This window comes from Trichinella spiralis, assembly GCF_000181795.1.
Source record: "Trichinella spiralis strain ISS 195 chromosome Unknown Scfld9, whole genome shotgun sequence".
NCBI classification, from domain to species: domain Eukaryota; kingdom Metazoa; phylum Nematoda; class Enoplea; order Trichinellida; family Trichinellidae; genus Trichinella; species Trichinella spiralis.
This window is the reverse complement of record NW_003526948.1, coordinates 6424231-6436449: the sequence shown is the minus strand read 5'-3', so window position 1 is coordinate 6436449 and position 12219 is coordinate 6424231. Positions and strand designations below refer to the sequence as shown.

Genomic DNA, 12219 nt, shown 5'->3' with positions numbered 1-12219 from the left:
TAAGCACTGCTATTATCCTTTTTGCCTTGAAATCAACAGTTTTGTGGTACGGTTAAAAATGAAAATCCAGTCGTTCAAAAGGCAGGAAATCAAAAAAAAATGTTATACAGCTTAATCATTTCCTTGCTAGCTCTGCTTTGATAATTTATTTTTGAAATTCAGCTGCTGCTGACAATTCTCTTTTCTGCATAAAATTCAACCTGACGAACACACACGTTTATCCAAACGTTCTTGAATTCGCATGTGAATCTTCATTTGTCAAAATATAATTTTATTTCTCATCAACGGAATTCAATATAAAAATTGAATTATTGTATTACGTTTTTAATTTAATTATCAACACTTCAGAAGTATTTGTTTGATAAAAATTTACATAATTTCAAAATCATGGCACAACGAATGATGTTACGCTTTACTATCATTCTGTGAAAACTCTATTATTCAATCGACGTGCATAAACAGATGAACAGTTAAATATTTTGAACTGCTTTTCGGTAAGATGATGGAATTTGTGTTTAGGTGGTGTTAAAAATTTTCTCGCTTAATTTCTGATGGTTATTAACAACTGCCTTTTGTCTGCTTTTTGGGACAAGCAAATTTCCTTTCTGTTAATATTTTATCGTGTTGAGCTATTGAATAGTTGTCAAACGTTCATTAATTCCGCTTCTAGGATAGCAGAGGTTAGTAATTAGATAGATCAGCCCAATTATGCGATAAGCGGAAGAATGAGTCTTTCGCATTTTCCATATGCAGCAGATTGAAGCTGAATTCAAGCACCACTAGTGACGTGATTGACAAATTCTGAACAAGCAAAATGGTAATGTATTTTGTTTAAAATATTCCATTGATTTCTCATCATGCATGTGGCTACGTCTTACGGCATGGAAAGGTACACGGCAGCACTCTGAATTCCTGCATTAAATTAGAATTAATTGTTTTATTGTACATTTTCTGTGGAATGTATTCCTTTTTTGAAAAAGTCATTTTTGAATCTGAAGTACGAAGCATTAAAAAGTAATTTCTTATTTCTGAATAATTTTTCACAAGGGTTTAGATTTTCATATTTAGGCAGTTTAAAGTGCACTTGGCTTGTATTATAACTAAATAGTAGATTTTCTTTCATCAGACTTTAAAATACGAAATGATAAATAATGCGAATGCTTTGATACTTTGCGTAAACATTGATAATTTATGACTATCTTTTCAGTGATTTTCAATTTTGCACGTTATATGACAGTTTTGAACTTTTAAGATACATGATTTGCTGATTATAATGGTTAATAGAAATATTTGATTGTTTCATCAACTTGAATTATGTTATCCGAAGGCAAATTGAAATGAAGTTTGTTTCTCTGACATCGAAATGTATTTGTGAGATCTCGCCATTTGTTTGCCTTTCTGTTAACATACACCAAAATTATGTCGGCCCAGTGGAGTGAACAATGGAAGTAGTACTTGTTCACCAATTAATTTCATGGAAAACTCTATTTAAGTGCTATGCAATCGCTTTTGCGTCATTCGTAGAAATAATTTTTGGCTAACGGTATGCTGAGAGTGAATGGCGTTGCGTTCTCAATGGAAGGACAGTCGTAGGCCCTTAAATTATATATGATTTTTTGTTCATTTTATTATAATTTCTAGAAATTATTTGTCGTGGTTTGGAATTGCATGTAAAGAAGGATAGATCTCAACCAAAAGGAGACGCTAATTTAGTTAAGTCTCACTTTTCTTTACTTATTTCATATCTTTTACTGTAATGTAATTTCTGAAATTTCACATCTAAGATGACAAGCACTTTATTAGGAAAATTTTATAGACATAGAATAGTCAAAGTATTTTATTATAAATGAGATATGTGCAAAATGTGTCAATGTTTACGATTAGCAGCAATTGAAATTTTAGTTTGTCCAGATATTCATTGTCGAGATACTTTACGTGAAGGTTGTTCGTCTGACGTCTATGTATATCAGCATTTTTTGTTAACTTGATAACATTGACTACAAATGAATTTTACAATGCCGTCAGATAAAGTTATTTCAGCTAATTATTCATCGCGGGAAGGCAACAAAAACTTATGCTCCTTTTCAATTAATGAACAATATTCAGTTATCCACCTGATATGTTTTGAAAGTCTTTAATTTGAACAATTTTTTAGAGGGCAGTTTGTTGGCAGTTGCTTTTGATGTTCAGTAATTAGGGTAGTTTATTATGAATGAGATTTATTTGATATGTTTTGATATTTTACATTACTGATAATTTTTAATATTTTTAGTAATACTGTCGAGATGAGCCAAGAAAAACAGTTGAGTGTTAGTGTAGGTAATTTAGGGAGAATCACATTACTTTTGCGAATATGCAAATTGAATTTTCCAGAAGCGTTTTGTTACCAGTAGCAATGTGCTTGTTTGTTTAACTAAAGTGACTAACAATATCCGGTCTCTCAGTTTATTATCGCAATACGAAACTACTACTGAAGTCCGCTTTTAACCCTTTGATGGATTCTGGAGTGAAACTTGAAACTAATATTTGCTAATGTCACATTCTCTTTTTGTTTGCATTCAAAGTGTATGCATTATAAAATTTTACGTATTGAATTAAAATTTTTTTAATATAGTCGTTAAATTAAAGCACGCTTTTGAAATGTTAAGTTCTAGCATTGAACTTTTGATAGAGGTGATATTGATAAAAATTAAATTTATTAAATGTAGCATGAAAATAATTAAATTAGCAAATCCTTTTCAATTAGTGCTTCATTGGAAAATACATGTTTGTTTTTGATAAATGTGATCATAATTAAGTGCAGAAAATTAGCATGCATCTGTAAAATTCTGATCATATGAAACACAATGTGCTGAAATTTAATTTTGTTTTACTTAATTTTTAATTTTGATGTTATTTTGCAAATATTTCTAGTTTTTGTTTTTTTATTTCTATCCTTATAAATCAGATGCTAAAATCCAAGGCGATTCATGACATAATACATTCCAATAGGTGAATACGTTGAAATCCGTCAAAAGTATGCAATAGGGATGATGTGAGAAATGAGAGCAACATCACTAATGGACAGGATAGTTCTGAGAATTGTTTCGATAAATTGATTTCACATTAAAACAGTTTTCATTTTCAATCATTTATGTAACCTTTGTATTCTGTGTCAAACTGTTAAATTATTCATATGTTCTGAATGTGCTGTTTACCTTGCCAATATATTTTCAAATGTTATGTTTTTTATTATTATCCTTAGAATTAATATGGATACAATGTCACTTTTATATGTCATTCATGTTTATGTACATTTTTACTATAAATGCTAACCATCTTAACTACTCGTATTCGCAGATTTCTCAGCAAAGCCACGATTGCGTATTATTGAAAATTAATGTTTGTTCAAGTTGTACAAAACTGTTTGCAATTACGACGAAATTATAAAAGAGTTTCTAGCCATTTTCTTGAATGCAAGTCGTTTGTTTAACTGAATATATAAGTGGATATCTCCAAAGATTCATGAAAGCACTACTCTTGGGAGAATTTTTTTGGTATAAATTGTTAATACATTTATTTTTTATAGCATTTAAAATTTATTTCCACCGTTAAATGCTGAATCTATTGCTCCATTTGAATGACAGAATACAATCATTGTCCAAATAACTGAATTCAAATCGCCACATCTTTTCTATCAGTAAAAATGAAAATGAACATTTCTTTATAGGATTTAATACTTTTCTACATGAAACATGCAGTTTCAAAGCATACTGTAGAAAATCAAGTATTGACGCATAAGTGATAGCTGCATTGTTGGGAATTGGTAACAATGGATCACCAGGAAAAGATAAATTACAAAAAGGTAAATAAAGTAAACGCTTTATTCTTGTTTCAGTCAGATACGCAGCAATTTATTCCCAATATCAGAATGGTCAGAAAACAAAGGAAAATGGACTGGTCAAAAGTGAGAAATATTACACAAAATTGTACAGTTTGGACAATTACTTTCCTTTAACTATAAAAGTATAGCATTTACTGAATATCATGCATCTTGAATCAGTTGAGAAAAGTTTTCGTGTTAGCAGCACTCTGAGCTGGCGTCCACGAAAACTTTGTCTTCTTCCGCTGAAACATCCCATCTTACACGGGCCGGATCGTGCTTTTTCACCGCAAGGGCGGTCTCCTCGATCAATGCTCTCAGTTCGCCTCCTTCCATCAATTCGTCCCAGTTCGTTTTAGCGTCGTTAGCTTTTGTTTGATGTAAGCCGCTGCTACTCTCAGCACCGTATACCAGGAAGTGTCTGACGAGCTTCCTGCATTATGAAAACACAGAGTGGCGGGTCAGCTTGTCTGGCACTCCCACTCCATCGTTGTCTCGTCTGCACATCGCCTTCTCTTGCTCCCCAGACCTTCAGTTCAAAGAGGCGTTCTCTGTCAGAGGCACGCTCGTGGGTTTTTCATATCAGCCCAGAGTGCGCTGCATGCCGCTTCACGCGGTCAACGCTGACGACGCTTATGTTGACCAGGATGCCATCGTTGTAATCTGAAGTTCTTTTTCTGACCTCTGCATCTGGGAGAGCCAGCAGTTCAGCATGGCTTTCATGAGCAATGGTGCCACGTTCAATGAGAATCTCATGCGGGTCAGGCAGGACTGCTTGCCTTTGAAGATTACTGTCTGGTAGGGCTATAGGGATTTGCCGATGCGGCACCGCAGATAGATCTTGTTCAGATGGATCAGGGCCACGTTGACGCCCTGCATGCGGCATCTCTCTTCACTACTGACCATGATGCAATTTTGGATCAGCGTGATCAAACCTTTTCACAACGCGAAGCATTGCACCAACTGGACGACTAGCCTGATCGTCTGAAGTGTATCCTCAGACGTGAGACCAAACCAACTGGCGTCGACCAACGTGAAAATCCAGTGCGCCACGTCGGTTGCAAGTCGATGAGTTCGGCAATCCTGAGTGGGCACCGTGTCGTCGAGCCAGTCTCTAATGATATGGTTCGTTCAGCCGCACTCGAAGCACCGTTGCACAGACGCCATTGTTGGACACCTCGCTCCAGCTAAAAGAAGCACTTCAACATTGCATAAAGCAATATATACAGCTCGCAATCTGACAGCGCCCCAGTGACCTCGCCCGTTGGTATTGCGATGGAGAATGGACGGCGTGGATCTCGCTCACTTTGTGAAAGTACGCGTACATGAGCATCAGACTTGGAGAGGAGGATGGTTGTGCGCGGGCGGAAGAAGCGAATGGGGGTGCCGGTCAAAGATGGTCGCCACGAGGAAAAAGTAGCCACGATGAGCACTCATCTCGTGGACATGGCGACCAGAAGCAGAAGAACAGCTCCAAAGAGCACGGATACGATGGAGAAGGCGCCTAGTGATGACCACACTCCTGATCAGAAGTCCACCTCCCACTATCCACACAAAACTACACCGGTCTCGCCAAGTAGCCCACGCACACCTTCCGTCTCCAAGCGCAGAGCGAGAACCAAACTTCCGTCCCGCCGTATGCAGTGACGCCATCCACTTCTGGCGGTTCTCTTAAGCAACAGCTTCTGGAATCACCGTTACGGACGGAAGTATTGCTTGACCTCGAAGTTCTACACAGAACTGAGGAACTTTCCCTATTGCCCAAGCGGTGGTCTATCCCCTGGGATGCGAGAAGCCGTACACGGCCGTGTGACCTGAAGGCCAATTTGCCCACCAGACGTTGGCTCGACATTTTGTCAAAGTCAACGGTTACCACAGCGTTCAGTGGCAATACCGGGGTCACAAATGTAGTACGGAATTCTTGCTGGAAAATCACCGGTACCCCCTCCGTGTGGTGAGCACACGTTCGCAGTTGCGTTAGCCAGAGGGAGATAATTGGAAAGTTGGGAGAGCGCGAAGATTTGCTTGGAGTTCGGTGCAATCTTTGCGAGTATGCTGGCGTGTTGTAACGAACCATCAGATTGCATCGCCGCCGGCATGCCAACGAGAATATTATGCAAATTACGGGTACGGCCGCTCAAATCGAGGCCTTGAGCAAATAAGTCGGCGCTATACGTGCAGCAGGCGACTATAGTCAGTTTAAGTCTGGTAAATGGGTTCGGCAGTACCTGTCACTGACGCAGAGGCAAAGAATGGATGAAGATGAAGGTGAAGAAGAGAAGGTGCCAACTGGACCACATACCATTCTAGGTGACCTCAGCACCGCAGCTGCTATGGTCGCTGAGGAGATCTTTGCTCATAGTCCACCTAGAGCAGACACAGCTGCTCCGCAGATGATCTGCTGGATCAGGTAATAGTGTGTCTGGCGGCAAGACTACCATTCGATCCCGGACCCTCAGTGCTGGACAGTCACGCTTATGGACCTGATGGTCGAACAAATCGTTCTGCAGCGCAATAAACCGCGATACTGTAGTCGACGTGATAAGATGCGCTGCAGTAAGCGTCGCTCTGCACCACGAGATATCTCCTGAGTTTGCCACCCAGGTCATGTCTCCGCACGATGCTATTCTGTTTTGTATTGTTCCTGTTAATGTTCGTAATCACTAGCAAAAGATTGTGTTGGACGTGGCTGGACAAGTAGTCCACTACTACTGTTTTCTCCACCAGCATAACTCTGTTGTTTTATCGTCTTTGTTATCGCTGGTGGCGCTGAGTGGCAAGCACACTGGCTGCACCTCGTGGAGGGTCGATGCATGCCATGGTGTGCCGGTGCAAACGAACGCGTTCGATTGCGGTCCGTTTGCGCGCTTGTTCTTGAAGCACCTTTTGCATGGCATCGACATGAGATTTAGTGAGCGGGAGTCGACGGCTTCGCGCACAGACCTGAAGTTCATGATCGATGCAGTTGCATCTCCCGACAACGAATAATCCATAGTCAAACTTGACGGCTCAGCGACTCAGTTGACCCAGTTGTAGCAGAAGTTCTTGAACGATTCTGGTTCCTGGCAATCAGCTGACGTCGACTTGCTGGTGGTGTAGGGAGCGGTGTAGCAGTTGAAATGGTAGAGAGTATTGTGTCTGAATACAATGAACCGAGCTGTCAGAACACCAGTGGTTTGCAAAAGAAAAGCCCGGGGAAAGAAGGCAAAGGACAGGTTCGCCAACGCAGTGCGGTAACGCATACCCCGACATGACTGAATTCTGCGTCAGCGGTTCAAAAGGCGTTCAATTCGGCACCGGCCCGTACCGTGAATGCTATCCTCTGGCTGCTGAAAATCTTCCCTTCGTTTACAGTGGCGCAAGTGGCTGACCACTATTTCAATCTCAGACGACGGTCACCTCGCTTGCGCCTGAGGTAGTTGACATCTTACCTCCGCCACCCACTGACCACTCGATGCTAATTGCGGAGTTGAGTGCGTCAGAGGTCTGGGAAAAGATGCAGAAAGCATGCTGCGCGCCTGGTGCGGACAAGATTAACATTCGTATGGTGCGTACTGCTGATCTCAGCGCGATGATCCTCACCAGGTTCTATCGTGTTTGCTTGATGAACTGGGTGCCCATGCAATGGAAACAATTTGCAAGCTCTTTGACAAGGACGGGGATAAGGAGCGCCTCACCTACTGGTGGCTTATTGAAGGGGAATCCGTGTTTCCTTGGAAGCGCAGAAAGGCTTACAGCCAGCTGATGGTACATCTGAGCACAATTTTGTCAAGGAGGTTGCAATTCAAGAGGCAAGACGCACTGACTGCCATCAGTTGGCTTGACATCTCCAGCGCCTTTGACACAGTCTCACACCAGGTACAGTTTTCGTTGTTGGACTGCTATGGGCTGATCGGATAGACAGCATCGTCGGCCAGCATTTCAGATCAATAGCATATTCCGCGTTCAGCTGCCACTGATATTCAGGTAAGCAAGTACAGTTCAACAAAAGACAACAAAATAAAAACAAAGTTTGAAACAAAATCACTAACAAATCCATAACCAGGCGTGCATAAGCATTCATTTTAGTCATAATACAACAGAAATGGAAGGTATTTAGTTTAACGAAAATCAAGGACTTTCTATTAAGCATTCATGACTGAAAAGGAAATTGTTCCACATTCTACATGCTATGCTATATTGAATTTCAATGAAATAGTAATAATTTTTAGCAGTAAGTTATGATTACCATACTGTTTCTATACCATTGCGCTATATCTCAACAAAAATGAATTTACACCACCAAAGTCAAAGTTATATTATTCTATTTCCTTGAACTTGACCTCCTTTTCAAAATGTCATCTCCTTGTTATTCATATTCTTCATAGTAATCTCTGTGGACATCGATCAAGAAGTGTGATAAAGTTTCTTCTTCAATATCATTGATACTTAAAAGGTAAGTCATTTGTACAATTGTACTAATGTTCTTTGCATGTATCGCTGCAGACTATATGTTAGTTGCAAATTAATGGATTTCAGTTTTGCTGATCCACAGCTACCTACAGATCAGCTTCACTGCCTGCATACATAATCATTTTTATATAACCACCTATCCATACTGATGAACACTTCGTTGCGTTGCGTAGGAACTTAGTTGAAATCTCATTTTATAAAATGATAGAAATATTATGTTGCAATAAATGTTGAATAAAAAAATCATAAATTTCATTGTACGCTAATTTTAAATCGTAGTTAATCTAATCGTAGTTTTAATTCGTAGTTAATCGTAATCTTTTACGTTTAAAATATTTTAAAGTTTAAAATACTGTAAGCGATAAAGAAAAGTCAGGAACAAATTTTATTTGAATAAGACGCTTTATTCGATCAATTCTTTTTCTTTTACGGATAAAACTTCACAAAACCGGTTTTCTTACATAATCATTTATTCCGTATATTTTATTTCTTTTTCTTTCATTCCCAGTAATCATTGAATGCAGTAGCTCAAATAAAGCATCTGAACTTCTTGCACATTGTATTATATACATAGCAATCAATTACAAATTCCATGTTTTTCTTTTACAATTAAAGTTCAATTACAGGTTCCCCATACATTGTTTACTACCATGAGCATCCTTATTGTGGAAGCCATTGACGGCAATGAAGTAAATTTTAATCAAAGCCACTTCTATGCGTGACTGTCAAGCGCATACATTTTATTTTTTTGGTCATTACCATTAACATCGAAATTTGGTAGGTTATTTACAGCAAAATCTCGAAAATTATGCAACTAAGAATTGTGTGCAAAAGTAGTAATAAATTTCGCATTTTTTTGATTCATCTATATCAGTTTGTTTGAAAGATTTTCGTATAGAAATCAGAATTTCATGGACTAAATAGGCTTTGCTGATTCGGGGGCTGAAAAACGTTTTTCGCAATATTTGAATTTTCCTTACAACATCGATACATATGGATAGATGAAATTGTTTTGCAAAGTTTCATGGAAAACAACCTCGACCGTGTGGAATAATTGGCTTCTAAAGTTGGCGCATTGCCTAAATTAATACACAGTGGAATTGTTAATCTGAAACTTTTTTTAAACGCAACCAGGATTAGTGATTTTCCCCAAATGGAGCAGCTTTGCTATTTTAGTAAAGGAATCATTCAAAATTTGATGCCTCGCACGACATTTTTTGCATTTCGGCGATTGAATTTTCCTTCATTTTAGGCCATTTCAATTACGTTGATGGAAGTTGCTTCACGTCCGCAGAAAATGGACATAGAACATCCGACATACCAACTTTATATTAATTTATCTCTTTGTAATGCACCATTGATATCAATTTCCAACGTTATTTCACTTTCACATTGATGAATACCTGATTGTCCTATTGTATGCTTTGCATATCTTTTATTTGTTAATAAACTGTCGCTTCATTTTCATTATTCAATTAGCTTTTCAATGATATTAAACTTATGGTTCTTTGAGTGTATTTTTGTTTTGCAACATTCTCTGATCTCCGTTTATGAAAATGAACTGCAAATGCAGCATTTTGCGCAAAATTTAACTGGAAATGCAAAACAAATAAATTAACAACAGGTCATAGTTGAATGTCTTCATGGATGACATTTCTTCCTATCTTTTCAGATATATACTAATAAGTTCAGAACACCTAATGGCATTTTCTCAGAAAACTTGAGCGAGTAATTAATTGCTTTTATGATAATAAGCAACGTTAAGGCGCAGAATAAAGGTACACACATGTTCAATAATTTGCATTCGATGATTTTATGAGATATTTGATAAAATACAAATTGATTTGATAAAGTAAAAGGTTTACGGATACTGTAAACGATAAAGAAAAGTCAGGAACAAATTTTATTTGGATATGATAATTTTCACTCTAACATTTAAGCGTTTTGTAACAAATATTCACAATACGGCTTTTCTAGCATATTTATTTATTCTGTATATTTCATTTCCCTTCTTTTCTTTCACAATAATATTCCATTACTAATATTTCATTACTTCGAACAATTTATTCCATTCCAATTTAAGGCAATATCTCGACGACTACGAAACAAGGAATAGTTAGACAAAGATCCTTGTTGTTTTATAATTTTCCCGATCATTTCATCTCATTTTGAAAGGAAATCGTTTTATCGACCTTTTTGTAAACGTCTTGGGCTTTTACAGTCTTTGGTGTTTTTCGGCGAAAGGCCAATAACTTTCTTTCAGTTGTTCAGATGATGTTCACATTGATAAATGATGGTGTTATTTATTGTTTCTTCAGCAACTGCCCATTAGATTTGGAATAAATGGGCAGTAAACTTGGCGCCTTGTCTATCTTTATTCATAGGAAAGTTGCCCATCTGCAACTTTCTCGAAATGGAACCAGCATGCATGATTTTCTGTATACGTAACCTTTTTCACATTTGAGTAAAGTATCCATTCAAAATGCGTTGCGTGATACAATATTTTTTTTGTTTTAGTTATCTAATTTTCTTCCTTTTACGATATGTCCTTTTTCTTTCATTTCATTTTATGAAGAACAACAAGTCTTCAAATCAACAGTCGAAAATATATTGATCTACATTGTATACTATTACATAAAGGTTGAATATAAATCTAATAACTTTTATAACTGGTAAACCTTTTGATTGTGATGATGTTATTCCGCTATTAATTCGAATTGCGCAGTGATTTCACCTACGACGATGTCATATTCAAATTTTTTCTACCTGACCCTGAACAAATTTGAAGAATGTAATCCTCATGATTATTTAGTTTTTCAGTGTGTAGAGCAGCAGTCAAGAAGCGCGGTCAGCTCTTCTCTTTAATACCATCTTCAATTTTAAACTAAGTGATCTTTCATTCCATGGCTTCCGTTCTGTTCATATATGATTCACATCAAACATCCTGTTAATCACAAATGGAGTGTGAACGATATAGTTCAAGTTGAATGTACCATGGAATCTATGAGAAACTTTCTGAATAATTCCTGGCACTGCCCAATCTATAATCCAACATTTTGTCCAACATTTTATCCATATTACCGGTACCAATTTTTCTGTGCAGCCTCATTGAACTCCCCAGCTTAGCTTCTTTCCTAAGGTGAGTTACTGAGTCTTCATCACGGTTTTTGTAATGATTACGTAACTCGCGGAGTTCTTCCTCCGGTTTCAAACATAACTGATGCTTCTTCTGCATCGTCTCACTTCAAATTTTTTACTTCATTAAATTTATTTTATCTTAGCATACCGTACAACATTTAAGCAATGATTACCAAGCAGTTTCAGAATAAATGGCCTATAGCTTTGGCACATTTCTAGGTTTTGATATTTTTTGAATTTTAACTATGATGGGTGATGTTATGTAAGTTAAACATTTTCCACATTAAAACATGGTATTCTCTGAAAGTGGGCACTTTTGTGCAATATATTCTGTTTTTTGAAAATGCAGGCTTCCTTCCTTTCTATACAATTCCAACTGTTTTCCAACTTGTTGCTTCAGAATTGATCGCAGTGCTATTGAAATGGTAAATTCTTTCACTTTTAATTACAATATCATTTTATTTGCAATAATACAATGCATTTGTTAATAAATTCATGCCAGAATTGTTATTAATGTTCTTTAATACTTGAGTGTCTGAAAGGTATGCATTCTAAGTGTCTCCTGCGTTTGCTAAATAATCAGTTCGTGTCGTGGAATGCTCATTATCATCATTATTATTAAAATGTGCAAACATGAATGTAGATTTATTTTGTGGAATGCTTCAGTGCTCTTGCTGGAGACGGACTTTAATGCAACTGTTCCCGGGAGGAATAAATTCTAAATACACATGAAATCATTGAATAAAATGAATTGTCTGAAATTTATC

At 37.4% G+C, this 12219-nt stretch overlaps 7 protein-coding genes across 7 annotated transcripts; 1 reads left to right on the top strand and 6 right to left on the bottom strand.

The window, feature by feature from the left end:
* Nucleotides 1–348: 348 nt before the first annotated feature.
* Nucleotides 349–429, top strand: Tsp_10176a (hypothetical protein; the record flags this gene model as incomplete). The annotated part of the gene is made up of 1 exon (XM_003372367.1): nt 349–429. A coding segment is annotated over one exon (81 nt), but the record flags the coding sequence as incomplete, so codon positions are not given.
* Nucleotides 430–2719: 2290 nt separating this feature from the next.
* Tsp_10175 (hypothetical protein) lies at nt 2720–4618 on the bottom strand. Its single transcript, XM_003372366.1, has 3 exons — nt 4545–4618; nt 4127–4295; nt 2720–2851 (listed from the first exon to the last, which is right to left on the bottom strand). Exons 1-3 carry the CDS (start codon nt 4616–4618, stop codon nt 2720–2722), a joined length of 375 nt encoding a protein of 124 aa, XP_003372414.1.
* A 139-nt stretch (nt 4619–4757) lies between these two features.
* On the bottom strand, nt 4758–5714 carry Tsp_10174 (hypothetical protein). The gene is made up of 4 exons (XM_003372365.1): nt 5558–5714; nt 5201–5532; nt 4878–5049; nt 4758–4846 (listed from the first exon to the last, which is right to left on the bottom strand). The coding sequence occupies exons 1-4, from the start codon at nt 5712–5714 to the stop codon at nt 4758–4760; spliced, it is 750 nt and encodes a 249-aa protein (XP_003372413.1).
* Nucleotides 5715–5724: 10 nt separating this feature from the next.
* Nucleotides 5725–6167, bottom strand: Tsp_10173 (hypothetical protein). Its single transcript, XM_003372364.1, has 2 exons — nt 6098–6167; nt 5725–6050 (listed from the first exon to the last, which is right to left on the bottom strand). Exons 1-2 carry the CDS (start codon nt 6165–6167, stop codon nt 5725–5727), a joined length of 396 nt encoding a protein of 131 aa, XP_003372412.1.
* Nucleotide 6168: 1 nt separating this feature from the next.
* Nucleotides 6169–6471, bottom strand: Tsp_10172 (hypothetical protein). Its single transcript, XM_003372363.1, has one exon. It carries the CDS (start codon nt 6469–6471, stop codon nt 6169–6171), a length of 303 nt encoding a protein of 100 aa, XP_003372411.1.
* Nucleotides 6472–6616: 145 nt separating this feature from the next.
* Tsp_10171 (hypothetical protein) lies at nt 6617–7114 on the bottom strand. The gene is made up of 3 exons (XM_003372362.1): nt 7076–7114; nt 6864–7019; nt 6617–6805 (listed from the first exon to the last, which is right to left on the bottom strand). The coding sequence occupies exons 1-3, from the start codon at nt 7112–7114 to the stop codon at nt 6617–6619; spliced, it is 384 nt and encodes a 127-aa protein (XP_003372410.1).
* Nucleotides 7115–11233: 4119 nt separating this feature from the next.
* Nucleotides 11234–11933, bottom strand: Tsp_10170 (conserved hypothetical protein). The gene is made up of 3 exons (XM_003372361.1): nt 11902–11933; nt 11396–11556; nt 11234–11355 (listed from the first exon to the last, which is right to left on the bottom strand). Exons 1-3 carry the CDS (start codon nt 11931–11933, stop codon nt 11234–11236), a joined length of 315 nt encoding a protein of 104 aa, XP_003372409.1.
* Nucleotides 11934–12219: the final 286 nt, after the last annotated feature.

Excerpts from the sequence above, each read along its gene's own strand:
- Tsp_10172 (XM_003372363.1), bottom strand. The coding sequence starts at position 6,471 with ATGACCTGGGTGGCAAACTCAGGAGATATCTCGTGGTGCAGAGCGACG.
- Tsp_10175 (XM_003372366.1), bottom strand. The coding sequence starts at position 4,618 with ATGAGATTCTCATTGAACGTGGCACCATTGCTCATGAAAGCCATGCTG. Across the intron at positions 4,296-4,544 it reads TGGCTCTCCCAGATGCAGAG|GAAGCTCGTCAGACACTTCC; the intron begins GTCAGAAAAAGA and ends TTCATAATGCAG. Across the intron at positions 2,852-4,126 it reads AAAAGCACGATCCGGCCCGT|CACATTGTGTTTCATATGAT; the intron begins GTAAGATGGGAT and ends ATTAAATTTCAG.
- Tsp_10174 (XM_003372365.1), bottom strand. The coding sequence starts at position 5,714 with ATGTCGAGCCAACGTCTGGTGGGCAAATTGGCCTTCAGGTCACACGGC. Across the intron at positions 5,050-5,200 it reads ACAACCATCCTCCTCTCCAA|CTGGAGCGAGGTGTCCAACA; the intron begins GTCTGATGCTCA and ends TGCTTCTTTTAG. Across the intron at positions 4,847-4,877 it reads ACGTTGGTCGACGCCAGTTG|ACGATCAGGCTAGTCGTCCA; the intron begins GTTTGGTCTCAC and ends GATACACTTCAG.
- Tsp_10170 (XM_003372361.1), bottom strand. The coding sequence starts at position 11,933 with ATGCATTGTATTATTGCAAATAAAATGATATT. Across the intron at positions 11,557-11,901 it reads ATTGCAAATAAAATGATATT|TGAGACGATGCAGAAGAAGC; the intron begins GTAATTAAAAGT and ends AAAAATTTGAAG. Across the intron at positions 11,356-11,395 it reads GCACAGAAAAATTGGTACCG|ATTGGGCAGTGCCAGGAATT; the intron begins GTAATATGGATA and ends GTTGGATTATAG.
- Tsp_10171 (XM_003372362.1), bottom strand. The coding sequence starts at position 7,114 with ATGTCGGGGTATGCGTTACCGCACTGCGTTGGCGAACCT. Across the intron at positions 7,020-7,075 it reads CGCACTGCGTTGGCGAACCT|CTCGGTTCATTGTATTCAGA; the intron begins GTCCTTTGCCTT and ends GTGTTCTGACAG. Across the intron at positions 6,806-6,863 it reads CTGAGTCGCTGAGCCGTCAA|GTCTGTGCGCGAAGCCGTCG; the intron begins GTTTGACTATGG and ends CATGAACTTCAG.
- Tsp_10173 (XM_003372364.1), bottom strand. The coding sequence starts at position 6,167 with ATGGTATGTGGTCCAGTTGGCACCTTCTCTTCTTCACCTTCATCTTCA. Across the intron at positions 6,051-6,097 it reads CATTCTTTGCCTCTGCGTCA|TCGCCTGCTGCACGTATAGC; the intron begins GTGACAGGTACT and ends AACTGACTATAG.